At 38.9% G+C, this 23,830-nt stretch overlaps 1 protein-coding gene across 10 annotated transcripts in view; it reads right to left on the reverse strand.

Moving 5' to 3' along the window:
* Nucleotides 1-23,830, reverse strand: part of NEO1 (neogenin 1) — a 339,481-nt gene that overhangs the window by 62,119 nt on the left and 253,532 nt on the right. For all 10 annotated transcript variants that reach the window (XM_036456552.2, XM_045587162.1, XM_036456618.2 and 7 more), the window contains 3 exons: nucleotides 23,487-23,597; nucleotides 22,264-22,458; nucleotides 15,157-15,252 (listed from right to left, as the gene is read on the reverse strand). In XM_036456552.2, coding sequence (XP_036312445.1) covers nucleotides 15,157-15,252; nucleotides 22,264-22,458; nucleotides 23,487-23,597 — 402 coding nt within the window. The remainder of the gene's footprint in view (nucleotides 1-15,156; nucleotides 15,253-22,263; nucleotides 22,459-23,486; nucleotides 23,598-23,830) is intronic.

Raw genomic sequence — 23,830 nt, forward strand, 5'->3', positions numbered from 1 at the left:
AAGAGAGTACCATACAACTGTCAGCTGATTTCTCACAGAAACTATGCAAGCCAGAAAGGAGTGGCAAGAAATATTCAAGTGATGAATAGCAAGAACCTACAACCAAGATTATTCTACACAGCAAAGCTATCATTCAGAAATGAAGGTGAGATAAAGAGCTTCACAGATAAGTAAAGGTTAAAAGAGTTCATCACGACCAAAACGGTATTATATGAAATGCTGAAGGATATTCTTTAAGAAGAGGAAGAAGAAAAAAGATAAAAATTATGAACAACAAATACATATCTATCAACAAGTGACTCTAAAAATCAAGTGAATAAAAAAATCTGATGAACAGAATAAGCTGGTGAATATAATAGTATCAGGGGCGTAGAAAGGGTGTGGACTGACAATTCTTGGAGGGAAAGGGGTGTGGGAGATGTGGAAAGAGACTGGACAAAAATTGTACACCTATGGATGAGGACAGTGTGAGGCGAGGTAAGGGCAGAGGGTGGGGTGGGAACCGGGTGGAGGGGAGATATGGGGGAAAAAAGAGGAACAATTGTAATAATCTGAATAATGATTTATATAAAAAATAAATCAATTAAAAAAAAAGAATAAAAATGGTGACAAACAAGTACCTATCAATAGTAACTTTTATTATACTATAAGTGGATTAAATGCCCAATCAAAAGACAGGTTAGATCCAAGATGGCTGCACAGGTAAATACATAACCGCAGCCGCATACAATTTCAATAAAATACAACTAAAATATAAAATGCACATTGCCCAGAGCTACAGGAAGTCGACAGACTGAAAATTCTACAAGAAGGAAAGAGAAAACCAGAAGGAAAATCAGAGGAGCTGTAAAAGCCTAAGGTACGGAGACATGCTGTGCGTGCGGAGAGGACGGAGCCGGAGAGGCGGGGGAGGCTGAGTGCCTGGCTGGCGTTCCCTAGCAGGAAGGAGATAAAAGCTCCAGACTGTGCTGAACCCAAGACCTGACAGCGCTGAACCCCAGTTCTAGGCCAGACCCTGGGGGCCCAGGCTCAAACAGAGGGAGCCTGAGCTGTGAGGCAGATTTTCAGGGGAGCGGCTAAAAGCAGAGCCCCCGGAGTCGCACACATTGCGCGCAGAGGATGGACTGTTGACTCTGATGCTAGATTGCCCTAGCGGGAAGGAGACATAAGCTCCGGCTGTGCTGAGCCCCAGTTCCAACAGCTCTGAACCCCAGTTCTAGGCCAGACCCTAGGGGACCAGGCTCAAACAGAGGGAGCCTGAGCTGTGAGGCGAATTCTCAGGGGAGCAGCGAAAGACAGAGCCCCCGGAGTCGGGCACATTGTGCGTAGAGGACGGACTGTTGACTCTGATGCTAGACTGCCCTAGCGAGTAGGAGACAAAAGCTCTAGACTGGGAAGAGCGCGATGAGGAGCGGGAGCCGCCACAGGGCTCCAGCAAGCCGGGCGCCGCCAAGGAGCCAGGTGACAGGGCCCCCGGAGGGGAGCTGCCGCTGGGCGCTCCACTGCTGATCACTGGCCACGGAGCGGAGGCCGGGGGCTGCTTCCTGGGCGGCGCCGACCCTGGCAACAGGCTGAAGCCACGCAGGAGGCCACTGAGAACAAAGGGGCGCCATGGGCCAGCCTGCTGAGCTTCCAGGACGAGGAGGAAGAAACCGAAGAAGTTTTCAGTGTGAAAAAATAAAGTTATAGCAAAAAGATAGTAAAATTACTTAAGAAAGAATACAAAGAAGATCTCGAAAAATCGAAAATTAAGACACAACTCAACTCAACAGCCAACATTGCAACATAAATGCATTTAAAAAACACACACACAAAAAAGACAGAATGTTGGATTGGCAGCAGCCAGGCCCAGAGTGGCCAGGCCGAGGACAGAAAACTGTCCTGAGATAGAGAAGAAAAAACCCACACAAATCCAAGATGCTCACAGAGTCCCAAGCAAAATAAACCCCAGAAAACCGACCCCTAGGCACATTATAATTAAGCTGGCAAACACCAATGACAAAAAAAAAAAAGAATTTTAAAAGCAGCCAGAGACAGAAAGTTACATATAAAGGAACCCCCATCAGACTAGCAACTGATTTCTCCACAGAAACTTAGGCCATAAAGGAATGGGATGAAATATACAAAGTCATGCAAAGGAAGGGTCTGAATGCAAGAATACTGTACCCAGCAAGGCTATCAATCAAAAGTGAAGGTGAAATCAGGAGCTTCACAGACAAAAACAGACTAAGGGAATTTATCTCTACCAAACCAGCAATGCAAGAAATGCTAAAGGGTCTACTGTAAAATTAAAGAAATAGAAAGCAAAGAAGGAACACAGGGGTATAGAATAAAAATGGCGTCAAATAAGTATCCATCAATAATAACTTTAAATGTAAATGGACTAAATGCTCCAATCAAAAGACATAGGGTGTCAGATTGGATAAGAAAACAAGACCCATACATCTGTTGTCTACAAGAAACCCACCTCAGAAAAAAAGATGCACACAGACTGAGGGTGAAGGGATGGAAAAAGGTTTTCCAGGCAAATGGAAATGAAAAAAAAGCTGGGGTAGCAATACTTATATCTGACAAATTAGATCTCAGAGTGAAGGACATAACAAGAGATAATGAAGTCCACTTCATAATACTAAAGGGAGCAATCCAACAAGAAGAAATAACCCTGGTAAATATATATGCACCCAATACGGGAGCACCCCAATATATAAAAAAACTGCTGGAGGACATTAAGGGAGAGATTAATAGCAATACAATCATAGTAGGAGATTTTAATACCCCACTGTCACCCTTTGACAAATCATCTAAACAAAAAATCAGCAAAGAAATATCAATCCTAAATGACTCAATAGACCAGATGGAATTAAATGACATCTTCAGAACATTCCACCCCAAAGCCACAGAATATACATTCTTCTCAAGCGCACATGGGACATTCTAAAAGATAGACCACATTTTGGGACATAGGCAAAGTCTCTTCAAATTCAAGAAGATAGAAATCATATCAAGCATCTTCTAAGATCATAGTGGCATAATACTGGAAATTAACTACAATGAAAAAAATCCAAAGAAATCAAATACATGGAGACTTAACAGCATGCTATTAAACAAGGACTGGGTTACCAAAGAAATCAAGGAAAAAATTAAAAACATCCTGGAAACAAATGACAATGAAAACACAACTATCCAAAATCTATGGGACACAGCAAAAGCAGTATTGAAAGGGAAGTTCATATCCCTACAAGCCTATTGCAAAAAACTAGAAAAAATGGTAACAAATGATCTAACTCTACAACTCAAAGAGTTAGAAAAAGAGCAACAAGAAAAGCCCAGTGTAAGCAGAAGGAAGAAAATAACAATAATCAGAGCAGAGATAAAAGATATAGAGACCAAAGAAACAATACATAAGATCAACAAAACCAAGAACCGGTTCTTTGAAAGAATAAACAAGATAGATGAACCTCTAGCCAGGCTAACCAAGAAACAAAGAGAGAGGACCCAAATAAACAAAATCAGAAACAAAAGAGGTGAAATAAGAACAGACCCCGCAAAAATACAAAGGATTGTTACAAAATACTACGAACAACTCTATTCCAACAAACTGAACAACCTGGAGGAAATGGACATATTCCTAGAAAAATACAAACTTCCAAAACTCAATCAGGAAGAATCTAAATATCTAAATAGAGCAGTGACTTGGGATGAAATTGAAACAGTCATCAAAAAGCTTCCATCAAACAAAAGCCCAGGGCCAGATGGCTTCACAGGAGAGTTTTACCAAACATTCAAGGAAGAACTATCAATAATACCTATCCTCCTCAGACTATTCCAAAAAATTCAAGAGGAAGGAACACTTCCAAACTCCTTTGAAGCCAGCATTACCCTAATACCAAAACCAGATAAAGACAACTCAATGAAAGAGAACTACAGGCCAATATCCCTCATGAACATAGATGCCAAAATCCTCAACAAAATTCCAGCAAATCGGCTCCTGCAGAGGATCACAAATATCATACACCATGACCAAGTAGAATTTATTCCAGGAATGCAAGGTTGGTACAATATCCGCAAATCAATAAACGTGATATATCACATAAACAAGTTGAAAGTTAAAAATCATATAGTCATATCAATTGATGCAGAAAAAGCATTTGATAAAATCCAACACCCTTTCCTGATAAAAACTCTCAACAGGTGGGTGTACAAGGATCATACCTTAACATAATAAAAGCTATATATGATAAACCCACAGCCAACATCATACTCAATGGGCAAAAACTAAAACCATTCCCTCTAAGAATAGGAACAAGACAGGGATGCCCACTATCACCACTCCTGTTTGACATAGTACTGGAAGTACTAGTCATTGCAATTAGACAAGAGGAGGAAATAAAAGGCATCCAAATTGGAAAAGAAGAAGTAAAGTTATCCTTATTTGCAGATGACATGATATTGTATATAAAAAACCGAAAAGACTCCATTAAAAAACTAATTGGCTTAATAAATCAATTTGGCAATGTAGCAGGATATAAAATTAATGCAAAGAAATCCATAGCATTTCTATACACCAAGAGTGAATTTATAGAAACAGAGACTGAAAAAGCTACTCCATTTACCATTGCACCAAAAAAATTAAGATACCTAGGAATAAACTTAACAAAGGAAGTAAAGGACCTATACGCGGAAAACTACATGACACTGAATAAAGAGATAGAGGAAGATGTAAACAGATGGAAGAACATACCATGTTCATGGATTGGTAGAATCAACATCATCAAAATGTCCATACTTCCTAAAGCAATCTATAGGTTCCATGCACTCCCCACTAAAATACCAACGGCATATTTCACTGCCTAGAAAGAACTCTCCAAAAGTTCATTTGGAACAATAAAAGACCCCGAATAGCCACAGCAATCCTGAGAAAGAAGAGTAAAGTAGGAGGGATCTCAATAACAGACTTGAAACTGTATTACAAAGCCACTGTTCTCAAAACAGCCTGGTACTGGCACAAGAACAGACATATAGATCAATGGAATCAAATCGAGAACCCAGATATCAACCCAAATCACTATGCTCAATTAATATTTGACAAAGGAGGCACGAATATACAATGGAGTCAAGACAGTCTCTTCAATAAATGGTGTTGGGAAAATTGGACAGATACATGAAAAAGAATGAAACTAGATCACCAACTTACACCATACACAAAAATAAACTCAAAATGGATACAGGACTTAAACATCAGACGGGAAACCATAAAAATACTAGAAGCATCCACAGGCAACAAAATCTCAGACATATGCCAAAAGAACTTCTTCACTAATACTGCCCCTAGGGTAATGGAAGCTAAAGAGAAAATAAAGAAATGGGACTACATCAAAATAAAAAGCTTTTTTTATAGCAAAAGAAACCATCAACAAAACAACAAGAAAGCCCACTGTGTGGGAGAACATATTTGCAAATGTTATCACTGATAAAGGTTTAATCTCCAACATCTACAAACAGCTTATACAACTAAATAAAAGGAAGATGAATGATCCAATTAAAAAATGGGCAATGGACCTAAATAGAATATTTTCAAAAGAAGACAGAAGGAAGGCCAAAAGGCACATGAAAACATGTTCAAAGTCACTAATTATACGAGAGATGCAAATCAAAACAACAATGTGGTACCATCTCACACCTGTCAGAATGGCCAACATCAACAAATCGACAAATGATAAGTTTTGGCGAGGTTGTGAACAAAAAGGAACCCTCGTGCACTGCTGGTGGGAATGCAGAGTGGTGCAACCACTGTGGAGAACAGTGTGGAGTTTCCTCAAAAAACTGAAAATGGAACTCCCATTTGACCCAGTAATCCCACTCTTAGGAATATATCCCAAGAAACTAGAAACACCAATCAGAAAGGATATATGCACTCCTATGTTCATAGCAGCACAATCTACAATAGCTAGAATCTGGAAACAGCCTAGGTGCCCGTCAGCAGAGGATTGGATCCAAAAACTATGGTACATCTACACAATGGAATACTATTCTGCCATAAAAAAGGAATTCTCATCATTTGCAGCAACCTGGATAGAACTAGAGAACATCATGCTGAGTGAAATAAGCCAGTCAATGAAAGAGAAATACCACATGGCCTCACTCATTTATGGATAATAAAGAACATTATAAACTGACAAACCAAAAGATAGATATAAAGACAGTAAAACAACAAGCAAAATGTAAAATTACAGCGAGGAGAGTAGGGAGATCTGGGGGAGATAAGAGATCAACTGAAGGACTTGTATACATGCATATAAGTACAAGCAATAGACACAAAACTCTGGGGTGGAAGGGTATGTATGGGAGGGGGGGCAATGTTAAAATATGTATACAGATAATAATTTAATAAATAAAAAAATAGAATAAAAAATAGTTATTAGATTTTAAAATTTATTCTTAAAAATATAAAAGTTTATTAATAAAAAAAAACCAAGGAAGTTAAAAAACCTGATGAACAATATTTACCGTTGATTATAATAGAATCAGAGATACGGGAGGGGAGGGGACTGACAAGGGGAGTGGTGGATGCGGGAAGAGACTGACATAAACTGTGCACCCATGGATGAGGACAATGGGGGGTGGGGAAAGGGCAGAGGATGGGGTGGGAACCTGGTGGAGGGGGGAAGAAATGAGGAATCTTTGTAAAATATGAACAATAAAGATTGATTAAAAAAAAAAGACATAGGTTAGCTGAGTAGATAAGAAAACATGACCCATATATCTGCTGTCTACAGGAAATCCACCTCAGAACAATGGACTCACAGAGACTGATGGTGAAGGTATGGAAAAATTTGTTTAGGCAAATGGAAAAAAAAAAAAAAAAAAGCTGGGGTAGAAATATTTATATCTGACAAATTAGACCTCAAAGTTAAGGACATAAAATTAGATAAGGAGGGCCACTTCATAATACTAAAGGGAGCATGCAATTCAACAAGAAGATATAACTGGTAAAGATATGCACCCAATACAGGAGCACCCAAATACATCAAAAAATTCCTGGAGGATATCAAGGGAGAGATTGACATCAATACAGTCATAGTAGGGGACTTTAATACCCCACTGACACCATTGGAAAAATCCTCTAAAACAAAAAATCAGCAAAGAAACATCAATCCTAAATGACTCACTAGATGGAATTAATTGACATCTACAGAACATTTTCTTTCAAAGCAACAGAATATACATTCTTCTCAAGTGCACATGGGTCTTTTTCAAAGATAAACCACATATTGGGACACAGGCAAAGTCTCTTCAAATTCAAGAAAATAGATATCATATCAAGCATTTTTAGAGATCACAATGGCATAAAACTAGAAATCAACTATGAGAGAAAACAAGATGGCGGCATAGGTGAACAGCTGATCTGCTGCTCGCACAACAATTAAAAAAAATTAAAACTAATACAAAGGACACTATCATCCAAAACCACGGGAAGGTTGGCTGAAAGAGAGGGGAGCGCAAGCACTGAAAAGCTGAGGAGCCTAGGTATGGAGGCACGTGAATTTGACTGATGGGGAATAGGGCTGGTGGAGGGTGACTGGGCGCCCGCCACCAGATGTGTCTTTTCTTTTCAATCCGAAGGGAAACAAGCTCCCTATCACTTTGAAATCCAGTTTCTGGGGTCACGTGGGGGACCCAGACGCCTACGGGGAGAAGATGGTCTGTCGGCCACTGGGGCCGAAGTGAGGGCAACTCCTGCAGAAGTGCATGCAGCAATCATTGTTTACTGCGCTGGATCGCAGGGAAGCAGGGACTTGGAAACATGGAAGGATTGGCCAGGATGGCTGATGGCAGCCATCGCTGTTAGCCACGCCCCAACCTAGTGATGTCCTGAGATACCCCTTCTCACCTTGAGGCCCCGCCCTGCCCTGAGACCTTGCCCTGAGGCTCCACCTGCAGATTCTACAGACCTGCCCAGGCATCACAAAGCTACTTTTACATATGAATGGCCTGTATTGAGACAGCTTAACCATATATAAACTGCAGCTCCAGTAACAAAACCACCAAGTCCCAAGCAAACAGGAGAAAACTGTTGTTTTCTCTGTAGCTCCAGCATGGTGGCTTCAGACAGTAATTGAACTGAATCCCATTGGAGATCCAGAAGCCAGTGTTCCTAGTGGTCAATTTCAACCACTCACACCCATAAGTGACACATTCGGGAGACGGACTCATTGAGCACCAAAGCCCCACTGAAACAAACCGTGTCTCCAGTGCAGTTCTTCCTTTATAGACAGAGCGGGTCCTCACAGACCATTGGCCTGGAGATTCCTCCCAGTGTACCAACAGCAAACAAGGCTTAATTACACCAAGACTTTGCACTCAGCCCACAAAGGGATATACCAAAAACGACCATCCCAGGTGATTGGGGAAGCTAATAGGTCACGGACCACACAAAGCCACTCCATCAACACAGGGAGGAGACACAGAAAGATGTCAAGAATGGGAGAGATGGAGGAAAGTAAACTACTGGACGACAGAGTTCAGAATCACATTTATAAGTTACTCAAGAATCTTCTAAAAACCTTTGAGAAACTTGATGAGACCTCCAAGAAGCTTTGTGAGACCTTCAAGGAACTTAGTGAGAATACCAAAAAAATGGAAAAGGACCAGTCAGAAATTAAGCATACAATCTCTGAAATAAAGAATATACGGGGGGGGGGGGGGGGGGGGAAGGAACATTTGTAATAATATGAACAATAAAAACTTATTAAAAAAAAAAAAGAATATACAGAAACTCAACTATAGATCAACGTACCCCAAGAATCAAACCAAAGATCTGAAATATAAGGAATAAAAAATCACCCAATCAGAGAGGCAGAAAAAAAGAAGAATCCCAAAGTGTGAGGATAGTGTAAGAAGCTTCTGGGACTGCTTAAAATGTACTAACATCTGGATTTTTGGGGTGCCAGAGGAGAGCGAGCAGGATATTGAAGGACTATTGAAAGAAATAATGATAGAAAACTTTTCCTACCTGGTAAAAGAAATAGACTTACAAGTTTAGAAAGCGCACAGAACCCCAAACAAGAGGAATCTAAAGAGGACCACACCAAGACACATCATAATTAAAATACCAAGGGCAAAAGACAGAGAGAATCTTAGGAGCAGCAAGAGAAAAACAGTTAGTTACCTACAAAGGAGTACCCATACGACTGTCATCTGAGTTCTCAACAGAAACTATGCAGGCCAGAAGGGAGTGGCAAGAAATATTCAAAATGATGAACAACAAGAACATACAACCAAGATTACTTTACCCAGCAAAGCTATCACTCAGAATTGAAGGTCAGATAAAGAGCTTCACAGAAAAGAAAAAATTAAAGGAGTTCTTCAACACCAAACCAGGATTACATGAAATGCTGAAGGGTATTCTTTAAGGAGAGGAAGCAGAAGAAGAAAAGTAAAGGTAAAAATTACGAACAACAAAAAGACATAAAATACATGTCTACCAACAAGTGAATCTAGAAATCAAGTGAATAAAAAATCTGAAGAACAAAATGGACTGGTGAACATAATAGAATAAGGAACATAGAAAGGGATTGGACTAACAATTCTCAGGGGGAAGGGAGTCTGAGGAGTAGGGAAGAGATTGGACAAAAATATTACACCTATGGATGAAGACAGGAGTGGGGGTAAGGGCAGGGGGTGGAGTTGGGAATCAGGTGGAGGGGAGCTAAGAGGGAAGAGGGGGGAAAGAGGAACACCTGTAATAATCTGAAGAATAATGATTTATTATAAAAAAAGATAGAAATCAACTATGATAAAAACAATCAAATAAATCAAACACCTGGAGGCTAAATAGCATGCTACAAAACAATGATTGGGTTACCAAAGACATCAAAGAAGAAATAAAAAACATCATGTAACAAATCACAATGAAAACACAACAATCCAAAATCTATGGGACACAATGAAAGCAGTTTTGAGAGGGAAGTTCATAGCTCTACAGGCCTATCTCAAAAAATAAGAAACAATGGTAATAAATTATCTAACAGTACAACTCAAAGCATTAGAAAGAGAGCAACAAGAAAAGCTCAGAGTGAGCAGAAGGAAGAAGATAATAAAGATCAGAGCAGAAATAAATAACATAGAGACAAAAAAAAATACAAAAGATCAACAAAACCAAGAGCTAATTCTTTGAAAGAATAAACAAGACTGATGAACCTCCAGCCAGACTCACCAGGAAGCAAAGAAAGAGGACCTAAATAAACAAAATCAGAAATGAAAGAGGTGAAGTAACAACCGATCCTACAGAAATACCAATGATTATTAAAACAATACTATTAACTACTCTACTCCAACAAAATGGACCACCTAGATGAAATGGACATATTCTTAGAAAAACACAAGTTCCCCAAACTCAATGAGGAATAATTAAAAAAAATTGAATAGACCAATAACTACAGAAGAAATTGAAGCAGTGATCAAAAATCTTCCCACCAACAAAAGCCCTGGTCCGGACAACTTTACAGGGGAGTTCTACCAAGCATTCAAAAAACTAAAACCTATCCTCATCAGACTGTTCCAAAAAATTCAAGAGGAAGGCATGCTTCCAAGCTCTTTCTATGAAATCAACATTATCCTAATCCCAAAACCAGATAAAGACACCACAAAAAAAGAGAACTACAGGCTAATATCTTTGATGAACATAGATGGTAACACCTCCAACAAAATTCAAGCAAATAGATTCAGCATTACATTAGAAAGATCAACAAAACCATAAGCTAGTTTTTAAAGGATAAACAAAACTGATGAACCTATAGCCAGACTCAGCAAGAAACAGAGAGGACCTAAATAAACAAAATCTTTCAAAGAATTATTTGTATTTTAATAATCATTTGTATTTTGTTTATTTATTGAATATACACAATAACAAAGTTGAATTTATTCTGGGGATTCAAGGATGGTATAGTATCTGCAAATCAATAAATGTGATACATCACATAAACTAAGTGACAAAAATCATATAATCATATCAATTGATGCAGAAAAAGCATTTGACAAAATCCAACACTCTTTCTTGATATAAAAACTCTTAGCAAAGTGGGAATAGAGGGATAATACATCAACATAATAAAAGCCTTATATGAGAAACCTACAGCCAACATCATACTCAATGGGCAAAAACTAAACTCATTTCCCCTAAGAATGGGAACAAGACAGGGATGCCCACTATCACCACTCCTGTTCGATATAGTACTGGAAATGCTAGCCATAGCGATCAGACAAGAAATAAATGGCATCCAAATTGGAAAAGAAGAAATAAAACTCTTTTTCACAGATGACATTATACTAGACATAGAGAACACCAGACTCCATAAAAAACTACTAGATCTAATAAATTAATTTGGCAATGTAGCAGGATACAAAATTAGCACCCAGAAATACATGGTCTTTTTATATACCAACAATAAACTCACAGAAACAAACAAACAAAAACAACAAAACACCCCAATTTCATTTACCATTGCACCAAAAAAATTAAGATACCTAGTAATAAACTTAACAAAAAATGTAAAAGACCTGTACTCAGAAAACTTCAGGACATTGAAAAAAGAATGTAGAAGACATAAATAAATGGAAGAACATACCATGTTCAAGGATTGGTAGAATGAACATCACTGAAATGTCCATACTACCCAAAGCAATCTACAGATTCAATCAATCCCTATTAAGATACCAATGGCACCTTTCAAAGATCTAGAACAAATTCTCCAAAAATTCATCTGGATTAAAAAAAGATCTTGAATAGCCACAGCAATCCTGAGAAGAACAACAAAGTCGGAGGGATCACCATACCAGATATCAAGCCACATTTCTAAAAACTGCCTGTTACTGGCACAAGAAAAGACAGATAAACCAATGGAAAAGAACAGAGGACCCAGAAATTGACCCAAGCCATTATGCTCAAGTAATATTTGACAAAGGAGGCAAGAGCATAAAAGGCAGTCAAAACAGTCTCTTTAATAAGTAGTGCTGGAAAATTTGAACAGATACATGCAAAAAAAAAAAAATAAAAAAAAAAAAAAAAAGAAAGAAAGAAAGAAAGAAAGAAAGAAAGAAAGAAAGAAACTAGATCACCAACTTATACCATACACAAAAACAAACTAAAAATGGATAAATGACTTGAACATAAAATAGAAAACCATAAAAATCCTATAAGACTACATAGGCAGCAAAATAGCTGACACATGTTGTAGCAATATCTTTACACACACAGCTCCTAAGGCAATAGAGACTAAGGAGAAAATGTACAAATGGGATTAAATCAAAATCAAAAGCTTCTGCACAGCAAAAGAAACCATCAACAAAACAACAAGAAAGCCCACTGCATGGGAGAACCTATTTGCCAATGATATTTCCGATAAGTGCTTAATCTCCAAAATTTACAGATAACTCATGCAATTTAACATAAGGAAGATAAATAATTCAGTCAAAACATAGGCAAAGGATGTAAATAGACACTTTTTGAAAGAGGACATAGAGAAGGCCGAGAGACATAACATGCTCAAAGTCACTAATCATCTGAGAGATGCAAATCAACAGAGATACCATCTCACACCTGTCATAATGGCTATAATCAAATCAACAAACTATAAGTCCTGGCAAGCATGTGGAGAAAAAGGAACCCTCCTGCACTGCTAGTGGGAGTGCAGATTGGTGCAGCCACTGTGGAAGACAATATAGAGTTCCTCAAAAAGTTAAAAATGGAACTCCCATTTGGCCCAATAATCCCACTCCTAGGACTATACTCCAAGAAACCAGAAACACCAATCAGAAAGGATATATACACCCCTATGTTCATAGCAGCACAATTTACAATAGGTAAGATTTGGAAACAGCCTAAGTGCCCATCAGCAGATGAGTGGATTAAAAAACTTTGGTACAGTTACAAAATGGAATACTATGTTGCTGTAAAAAGGAAGAAACTTTTAATATTTGCAACTACATGGATGGAATTGGAGAACATTATGCTAAGTGAAATAAGCCAGTCAGAGAAATATAAATATCACATGATCTCACTCATATGTGCAATATAATGATCAACATAATTTGATTAACAAGAATAGATCAATCTAGAGACAAATGGCAGGGGGGGAGGGGAATTAGAGAGCAACCAAAGAATGTGTATGCATGCATATTACCATAACCAATGGACATAGACATTGGGATGGTGGGGGGTTGCTCAGGGTGGGAATGGCTGGGATGGAAGGTCAATTGGGGAAAAAGGAGACATATGTAAAACTTTAGACAATAACCCCCCCCCCCCCCCCACACACACACACACAAATTAGTGACAAAGAAAAAAATCTTCAAAGCAGCTAAGGAAAAGAAGGAAGTGACCTATAAAGGAAAACCCTGGGTATATACCCAAAAAACTGTAAATCATGTATTTGCAAAGATATCTGCATCCCTATGTTCATTGCAGCATTATTCATGGTGGCCAAGACATGGAAACAACCAATGTGCCCTGAAATAGAGGACTGGATAAAGAAGTTGTGGTACATATGCACTATGAAATACTACTCAGACATAAAAAAAAATGAAATAGCACCATTTGCAACAACATGGATGGACCTTGAGAACATATGCTAAGTAAAACAAGTCACTCAAAAAAAGCTAAGAACCATATGATTTCACTCATATGTAGGATATAAAACTAACACTTATGAACACCAACAGCAGTGTGGTGGTTGCCAGAGGAAGGAAGTTGGGGGGGGAAAAGAAGATCTTAATATATGCTGACAGATTTGCTTCTGGGTGTTGGGTACACGACGCAATATAAGATCTTATAAAATAAAAATCCATACATAAAACCTCTATGTTCATTTTGACCAATATCACCCCAATTAATTTAATAAACAAACAAACAAACAAATAAATAAAAACAGAGGCCACAAAGGCACAAAGGCATCGAGTTACACAAGCCCCAGTCAATACAGCAGGATCTGTTTGGATTTTTCCAACTCTTCGATCAGGTGTCCTAAGTATACACACACTGATTTTTTTAAGTTAAGGTTTTAAAATGGGCTTCCCACATGGTTATCGTGATTAACTTTTTCTATTAACTCAAAATTTGAAAAGGCCTGGGCCTTGTTTATAAATAATTGCCAAGCTAAAGTAATAGTTTCCATATCTTTTTTAATCTTGCTTTTTACTCTTTATGAAAAGTTATTTTTAAACAAGTTATAAATTATAAGTGCACAGGACAGAAAACAGGATAGATGACCATCCAAATAGTCATGATGTTGGTCATTTTATGTAAAAGCACAAAAAAAGTGGGACAGAGATGGACTTTTTAAGAAGAATAATGCCACATTTGTAATATTATACAAAATATCCAGAAGACATAGCAGGCAAAATAGAGTTACAATTCTGAGAAACAAATGAAAAAGAGTACTTCTGAAAGTGACAAATTCTTTGATTTTTCAGTACCCATTAGAAAAATTTACAATTTTAATGTATTACTTTGGTAAACTTTCTCATTCAGATATAAATTAGATGTTTTATATAACTATAAAAACTTCACATTATAGGGATAATCCTTTAAAGATATTTTAAATAAATTACAAAAATGAATATTTGGTCTCTTTAGTAATAAATATATAGTTGATCAAATGGATAGTACATCTGACTTCATACTCTTTATATAAAGCTTATGAAAAGCACATACAAAAATACTTCCCCAACCAACTTGGGTATCTAATAAAGAAAATGTTGGATTTATTAATTGTATACATTTATTGCTACCATCATTCCTCTAGAGATATGGAGATATTTTTGTCTTTTTTCTCATTTTTGTTATGTCACATAACTTAAAGATGAAAAATCACTTTGAATTCTCTCACAATTATGCTTTCAAGATCCTAACACATCAAGAACATCTTTTAGATATCTACATAGAATTATTTACATGACAGGATTGTTAATAGTGTCTAAAAGGTAAAACAGGAATTACAGAATGTTCCATATTAAAAGCCCATATTCTATTTGAAGTCTGCACCCTAAATTGCCATATTCTTTTCCTTCCACTGATACCTAGGGTTAGGCTTCATACCATGATTCTACTTAAGCTGATGGAAAAAAAGCCAAAGACCAGGGATGGACAGGATACCTTACCTGTATGATGTCTGGTCACAGCACTCTCATATAGAGGGATGCCTTCACCCACATTGTTAAATGCTTTCAAGGTAATCACATAATGAGAACTGGGATCTGAAGAAAAGAAACGAGTTAAAACACTTAAAAAATTCTCACTACAGATTTTTAAAAGTTCACGGGTGACTGTACATGATCTTAATTGCAGAGGAAACCAGGAGGGAAGATTTAAGAAATTTTTATGTGAGACTACTAATATTTTGGGGTGTGAGATAGCTCTATAAACAGTACTATAGTCCCCATAGGAGACACGTTTTAAGACCTCCAGTGGATGTCTGAAAGTAGTATCAAACCCTATATATTCTATGTTTTTCCCTATGCATACATACTTATGATAAAATTTAATTTATAACCAAAACCAGTTTGGCTCAGTGGATAGAGCATCGGCCTGTGACTAAAAGGTCCCAGGTTTGATTCCGGTCAAGGGCATGTACCTTGGTTGCGAGCACATCTCCTGTGGGGGCTGTGTAGGAGGCAGCTGGTAGATGTTTCTCTCTCATCGATGTTTCTAACTCTCTATTCCTCTCCCTTCCTCTCTATAGAAAATCAATAAAATATATTTTAAAAAATTAATTTATAAATTAGGCATTATAAGAGATTAACAACAACAATAGAATTGTAACAATGTACTGTAATAAATGTTATGTAAATGTGATACCTCTCTGTCTCTGATAAAAATCTGATAACTGAGTTGGCTAAGTGACTAACAAGCAGGTAGCATACTCAGTATGGTTATATCCCGGGGGGAGACAGAATGGGATGGCTTGAGATTTCATCACACTAGTAAAAATGATGTGCAATTTAAAACTGATAATAAATTGTTTATTTCTGGAATTCTTCATTTAGTATTTTTAGGCATTAGTTGTCTGTGGATAAAACCACAGAAACTGAAACAGTGGATAAGGGGAAACTTATTCACGTTGCATGGTAGAAAAACTGTCTGGAGTTATTACCAGAAGTGAGGTTGGCTGTGCGTAAATTCTCTCAAGTTAGTACCAGGAGTGCATGTAGCTGTGCCTGAATTCTCTCTTGGCCTCAACTAATAGATGGTTTAGTGATGTTATTATATAGTGTGGGGCTTGGATTAGAATGAGTATGTATTTCATTTGAAATTAAACAAACCCCTTTCTTTCTCAGAAAGAGGACAGCAACTACAATAGGCAAGGTAGAGAACTAGGAGAAAAACCGTTAATTCAGAAACTGCTGAATGTCTTTAACTTTTAAGGTGCGGGGGCGGGGACTCCAAATCTGGGAAGTGCCTAATTTCATCTAGCCTTCATGTAGACTTCTTGGCAGAATAAGATATGGCCCAGGATTATGACTGGCTTGGAGATGATGCTGCAGGAAATGAGACTAAAAGAAACACTTCCTCCAGGTGGATCATACAAAATACTGCCAGTTAAGACTCTATGAAGAGTGGGAATTAAATAGTTGGAATAGCATTCATTTTCCTATTTGATGAGGTAAATTAAGATGACTCTACTTCATAACATTCCTGATCTAGGAAAATTTAGGACTAGTAACTTCAAAAACCTAGTCAGAAATGAAAACTTGAGCCCTGGCCTGTTACTTAGTGGTTAGGGTAGGGGTGTCGAACTCAATCAGAGAAGGGGCCAAAATCTAAAATCCAGCCTAAATCGCGGGCCGAATGGTTTACTGAACAGTCATAAACTGTCATTGTGATGGAAACGCAGCAGAGTGCAGTGATGACAGCGCGGTGTGGGCCACATTGCAAGGCCTGGCGGGACGGATTTGGCCCGTGGGCCTTGTGTTTGACACATGTGGGTTAGGGCATCAGCGTGTGTACCAAAGGGCAAGTATTTGGATTGCAGGTTTGATCCCAGGCCTCAGTGGGATCACCTGTGGGAGGCAATCAACCCATGTTTCTCTCTCATATCGATGTCTCTCTCACTCCCCCCGCCCTCTTCCTTTCTCTCTCTCTAAAAATCAATGAGAAAATATCCTCGGGTGAAGAATGAAAATAAATAAGTGAAAAGGTGAGCCCCACTTAAGTGTTGCAGGGTGAGAAGCTGACCCATATCACTCACTTGTAGCAAAGTTGGGCAGTTTTCCAAAGTGGCCACACTTCAAGTAATCTGCATTACTTAAAAAGCTTGAAACAGCTGGTTTACTATTTTATCCTTTCTTATGGCTGAGTAGTATTTCATTACATACCAGAGGCCTGGTGCACAAAATTCATGCACAGGAGGGTGGGGTGTGGTTCCTTCAGCCCAGCCTGCACACTCTCCAATCTGGGACATCCCTCTACAATCCAGGAATGCTGGCTCCCAACTGCTCACCTGCCTGCTTTCCTGATCAGACCCTAACCACTTCTGCCTGCCAGCGTGATCAGCCCTTAACCACTTCTGTCTGCCAGCCTGATCACCTCCTAACCACTTCTGCCTGCCTGCCTGATGACCCCCTAAACACTTCTGTCTGCCTGATCACCCACTAATCACTGCCCTACTAGCCTGATTGCTGTCTAACTGCCCCCCCCCCCCCTCCGCCAGCCTATTTGCCCCCAACTTCCCTCCTCTGCCAGTCTGGTTAACCCTAACTGCCTTCCCCTGCAGGGTTGATCACCTCCAACTGCCCGCCCTTGCAGGCCTGGTCCCCCCAACTACCCTCCCCTGTTGGACATCATGTGGTGGCCATCCTGTGTCCACATGGGGCAGGATCTTTGACCACACGGGGGAAGCTATCTTGATCTTGTGTGTTGGAGTGATGATCAATCTGCATATTACTTTTATTAGATAGGATAGAGGCCTGGTGCATGGGTGGGGGCCAGCTGATTTGCCCTGAAGGGTGTCCCAAATCAGGGTGGGAGTTCCCTTGGCATGGGGTGACCTGGGCAAAGGGCCTGTGGTGGTTTGCAGGCCAACCATGCCCTCCCGGCGACCCAAGCAGAGGCCCTGGTATCTGGGATTTTTTTACGTTCTCCAATTGACACTTTGTAGTGTGGAGCAAAACTAACCTTCTGCTCGGTCCATGGCAGCAGCCATTTCTGTTGGGGTTTATTCACCTTCTATAATTGAAACTTTGTAACCTAGCATGGAGGTCTAGGCCAGCCAGGGTAGGTGGAAAGCTTGGCTTCCTCCGACGCCAGAGGCAACACTAGCCTGCTCTCTCCAGCTCCCTGGCTGCTGCCATTTTTCTTGGGATTTATCTTCTATAATTAAAACTTTGTATCCTTGAGTGGAGGCCTGGGCTGGCCAGGGTGTGTGGAAAGCTTGGCTTCCATCCATAGCCAGAGAAACCCAAGCCTCCCTCCTGCTCTCTGTGGTGGCAGCCATCTTGGTTGGGATTAATTTGCATACTCACTCTGATTGGTTGGTGGGCATGGCTTGCGGTGTAGCAGAGTGATGGTTAATTTGCATATTACTCTTTTATTATGTAAGATATATATATATATATATATATATATATCCCAATGCATGAATTCGTGGATGGGTAGGATCTGGCCAGCCTGGCTGGGGAAGGGGACATGGGCGATTGGCTGGCCTGCCTGATGGTTGAACTACTGATTTAGGGAACAATTTGCATACTGCCTTCTATTATATTGGATATGTATCACATTCTTTATCCAGTCCTCTATCATAGGGCACTTTGAATAAAATAGCATCATTTGCAACAACATGGATGGACCTTGAGAACATTATGCTAAGTGAAATAAGTCAGTCAGAAAAAGGTAAGAACCATATGATTTCACTCATATGTGGGATATAAAACTGAAACTCATGAACACGAACAGCAGTGTGGTGGTTGCCAGAGGGAAGGGGAAAAGGGGTCCTAATATAAGGTGACAGGAGAATACTTGACTTTGGGTGGTGAGCACACAGTGCAATATAACACAGAAACCCACATGAGAAACCTATGTGTTCATGCTGACCAATGTCATCCCACCCCAATCAATAAAAAAAAAAAAAAAAAATAGCTGCGTTGCTAGTGGCCCATTCTTTAGATACTAGTAAAGGCACTTGGTCTCCCAATGGCAGAAAGAATTGACAACAAATGGAATCAACAGGACTCAGTACTTGATTGGTGAGAAAAAGAAAAAGATGATAGTTTGGGTAACATGGTAGATGATAAAGTCCTTCACAGAGATTGGGGACAGAGGCAGAGTAACCATAGTAGACATTTTCAAGCCCACATTCTATTCCCACTCTTCCCTATGTATTTTCACTCTCATTTCCTTAGCTTGGGTTAGCATGTATGTGCCATCAATGAAAAATCACATTTCTAGGCCAGACCTTTCTTCTGATCATCAAACCTTAAGGTTAAACCTTCTGACATCTCCAGTTAGATGCCTCAAATCTCTCTCTCCCCACTTCAGATCAACCCACGTGTTTCCTAGTTCATAAATAGCACTTCTATGCTCCCTGTTGCTCAAGTCAGAAACCTGGGAGTTATTAAGACCTCTCTCTCCCCCCTTCCCTGATATGCAAATAATCAAATACTACAATCAAGTCTTATTGATTATACCCACTGCCTTGATCTGCATGCTCCATCTCTCAGTTCACTGAGCACTATATGCCTAACAATGGGCCTTAACATGTGCAGCTGTTCTCTATGCTAGGGACACAGGCCAACTTTCTTCTTTACCTAGACAATGCCTACTCATCTAAAAAGACTCATCCCTTTAAAACTGGATTAGCCTCTCTAGTTGACACATTTCTCTTCCTTAGCAATCTAACAATTTTCATTATTCAAAATTATATTTCTAATAATTCGGTTGATTCTCTGCTCAATCTTTAACACAGTGTCTGGGATATTGTAGGAGTTCATTAAATATTTGCTGACTGATCGGAAGATTTGTGGGAAAGGATACTAACTCTAATTAATGATATGATACAGTAAGGGCTATATCCCAGTGCAGACACCCAGTATGGAGATGTTTATATGAACTTGAAACTGAAGAGAGAGCTCTAGTTTGCTTAATAAATGAATTCCTAAATGTACTTCATTCTGACTTTTTGATCAACATTATATGCATCTTAGATCTATCAGTGTTTACTTATACAGCTCAAGCTCATTTTACTTTATGCCAAATTAAATTTTTTTGCTACTTGTCATGTGTACTTTCTTTTCTAATGAAGTCTGTTCACTCTCTTCAGCACATGGAGTACATCTTCTCATTTCATTTTCAAACACTGCTCTGTTTTTCAAGTTCAAGTTAAGCTTTTTCCCTGACTGCTCTGCTGTGCCTTACTAGTGCTGCCTTCTCCCACCATACTTCACTTCATTCCATTGTTTCTTGGGTGGTACTTTTGTTTTCCTATTAGACTGAAAGCTCCTGAAGGTCTAGGACAATGGTCGTCAAACTCATCAGTCAACAAAGCCAAATATCAACAGTACAACGATTGAAATTTCTTTTGAGCCAAAAACCTACTTCTGCGCATGAGCCACAAAGTTTCAATCTCACTGTATGTGCGCGTCCACACGCGGTATTTTGTGGAAGAGCCACACTCAAGGGGCCAAAGAGCCACATGTAGCTTGTAAGCCGTGGTTTGCCGACTACTGGTCTAGGACCATGAACTGCTTACAATGCAGAGGACTTTTCTTTCAGTAGTTTCATAAAGAAAACAGTAGGCAGAGGGTCAGCACAGAGATACCACCTTATCAGCAGAGCTTTTCTTTTGTTCTCTTACAACTGCCTTATAAGACTTGTCATATGGGAAACACATCCTAGGTTAGCTGTGTTGTTCTTCAAAGGAAAAAAAAGGCGACTTTGTTTTGAATAAAGCATCAAATTGTTGCTTATTCTCTACCAGAAAAGATGAAGGTAAGTCATCTGTTAGACACTTCATGTTGTTTTATGAAAGATATTTACAAAGATATGACTTGAGTTAAAACATTGGTCAGGGCAGATACTGAATGAAAAGGGAAGTGTGTCAAAGATCTGTACAATGATAATCCAATTTGGAAGAGTAATAACACCTACCAAAATCAAGTTACTTTCTATTATAAAATATTGTTATTTTTTATTTTCTTGCTTTGTAAATCAACTTTGAGGTGTAATTAACAGACAGTAAAATGTACCCTTTAAGTATACAGTTTGTTGAGTTTTGACTAGAGGCTGGGTGCACAAAATTCATGCAAAGGGCTTGGCCCCCACCACTGTGGCGGCCACCTCTGCCTTGGCCCCTGCCATGGAGGCAGCTGCCTCTGCCTAGGCCCTCTCAGCCCTGGCTTTGTCTGGAAGGTTGTCCAGTCTAATTAGTATTACGCTTTTTTTTTTATATAAGATGTATAATCACTATCACAATCAATACATAGATATTTCTAACATGTTTGACCATTCTAGTAATTCTGATTTTTCATATAAATTTTATAATAATAAGTGTACCAATTTCTACAAAAAGTGTATTGGGATTTATGTAGAATTGCATTGGGGAGAAAGCAATTTAAATTTAAATTTCCAACTGCTTACTGTTAGACCAACTTTGTACCTTGTGACTTGCCAAACTCACTTATAGTTTTAGTAGCCAGGATATTCCTCAAGCTTTTCTATGAATCAGTAGAGTGCTCAAATATTGGTTTCTAAATACCATTTCCCATAAAAGAAAACAGGATTCTTTGGAGAAATGGCTAATTCAAGGGCTAAGGCTAGGAAATACCAGGGTCTGAAAAACCTTGTCAGATGGACAGAGGAACCAGTTATAAGGAGATTCCCACGGGCTATTATTTTACTATGAAAGAGGAGGAAATATTTTCCTTATTAAAGAATGCTAATAAATATAGCCAAAACCAGTTTGGCTCAGTGGTAGAGCATCTTCTGCGAACTGAAAGGTCCCGGGTTCGATTCCGGTCAAGGGCAGGTACCTTGGTTGCGGGCACATCCCCAGGTGTGTGTGTGTGTGTGTGTGTGTGTGTGTGTGTTTGTGTGCGCGCGCAAGAGGCAGCTGGTCGATGTATCTCTCTCATCGACATTTCTAACTCTCTATCCCTCTCAATTCCTCTCTGTGTAAAAATCAAGAAAATATATTTAAAAAAAATAAATAAATTACACAATAAAAAAGTAAAAAAGCAATCACAAGTACAATTACTTCCTTTGCTGAGCATACACACCCAGATTTTCGATGGTGTAATAGCGCTGTTTATAGTCTACTTTGATGGTCTGCGCGTGCGGGCTGCCAATGCCATAACCAATGGCATAACCTCGGACCACAATGTTCTGGTTCTCTGGAGGAGTCCAACTTACTACGATGCTAGTAACCAGTGGGCGGACATGAAGTGAACTAGGTACTTCAGGAACACGAGTTTCTGGAAAGGAAATTAGAAAGGCAAGATGTGGTTCATCTTTCATTAGGATATTTCACCACCTTTGGGGAATGGTGTTCAATCGCCCGCTAAATTATTTGGGGCTAAGTTTTTCCATTATGACCAAGAATTCAGAGAGAATATGTATATACAATAAAATATGTTCAGTGGTTTTACTGCATTCTACGAAGAAAACAAAACCCAAACAGCAGCTTGAAATACTAGACACTGCAACATTAATTTGGAAGGGAAAATAAAGTGATCCAAGAACCTTTATCCAATAGAGAAAAACAAATAAATTGACTTTCAATGGTTATCCATTCCTCTTGGTCTCACATCTGATTCCCAAACTTACTAGGCAGATACACCAACTAATTAGAAGCCTGGTGTAAACAGGTAATCAAGAATCACATTACAGCAATAGTATTATTTACTCCCCTAAGTAATATGATAAGTCAGAAAATATGAATAGAACTACAAACTGATTTAAATGGTGGGAAACCAAGAGGCTTAAGCGATGGGAATTTAGAGTATTTTTCAAGGCATAAATTGCTATCTTAATTTAAAAAAGGGTAAAACAATAGAACAGGTTCCTTTTGTCTTCCAAGTACAGCACCTGTATTTGATAAATTTACATACACACACCTATATGGACTTAGTCATTGAATAAACAGGTGAGAAAAAGGGTAAGATGTCTAGAACGAAGTGAAAAGGGAGACTAATGAAACATAAGCATGATTCATGTGGCTCAGCTTTCCATTTTAGATCATCTACATATTTAATGGCCTTGGTAAAAACAGACTTAAGGCACCTGTACCTTTTTATTGGTTTTGGTTCTACTTAAAGACACAGTTATCTAAAAGCCACAAATGTGGGGAATGAGGGAGATCCATGAAACTTGCTGCATTACAGAAATGACAGTAGTATATATTAAACTTCACAGATTAAAGCAATATATACACCAAATCTGTGGCTTTCCAGCTAGGCTCACTTGACTATAATTAGTACCTTGTCTGTGCCATTGTTCTTACCATCTAAGTCACTTTCAAAAGTTTCAGCAGACAGCCAGTCAGTAGCCGGGCCTGTGCCATTTACTGTTAGAGCAGCCACTCGAAAATTATATTCAGTCCCCCGATCCAGACCTGAGACCCAAATGGAAAAAAAACACACACACAATACAAGTTGAAACAACAGATTTGGAAAAACAAAATACCAACAATCTCATTAAAGCAAATATCTTATCCACCAACTCAATATACAGCTACTACCTTGATAAAATTTTGGTGAAAGTTAATACCAAACAAGAAATCTGTAAGTACAGAACAGAGGAGCTCCCACCTCTAAAGTAGAGGCTGAAGTCCACACAGTCCAAGAA

Source organism: Pipistrellus kuhlii, unplaced genomic scaffold (assembly GCF_014108245.1).
Source record: "Pipistrellus kuhlii isolate mPipKuh1 unplaced genomic scaffold, mPipKuh1.p scaffold_m20_p_1, whole genome shotgun sequence".
Lineage (NCBI taxonomy): Eukaryota > Metazoa > Chordata > Mammalia > Chiroptera > Vespertilionidae > Pipistrellus > Pipistrellus kuhlii.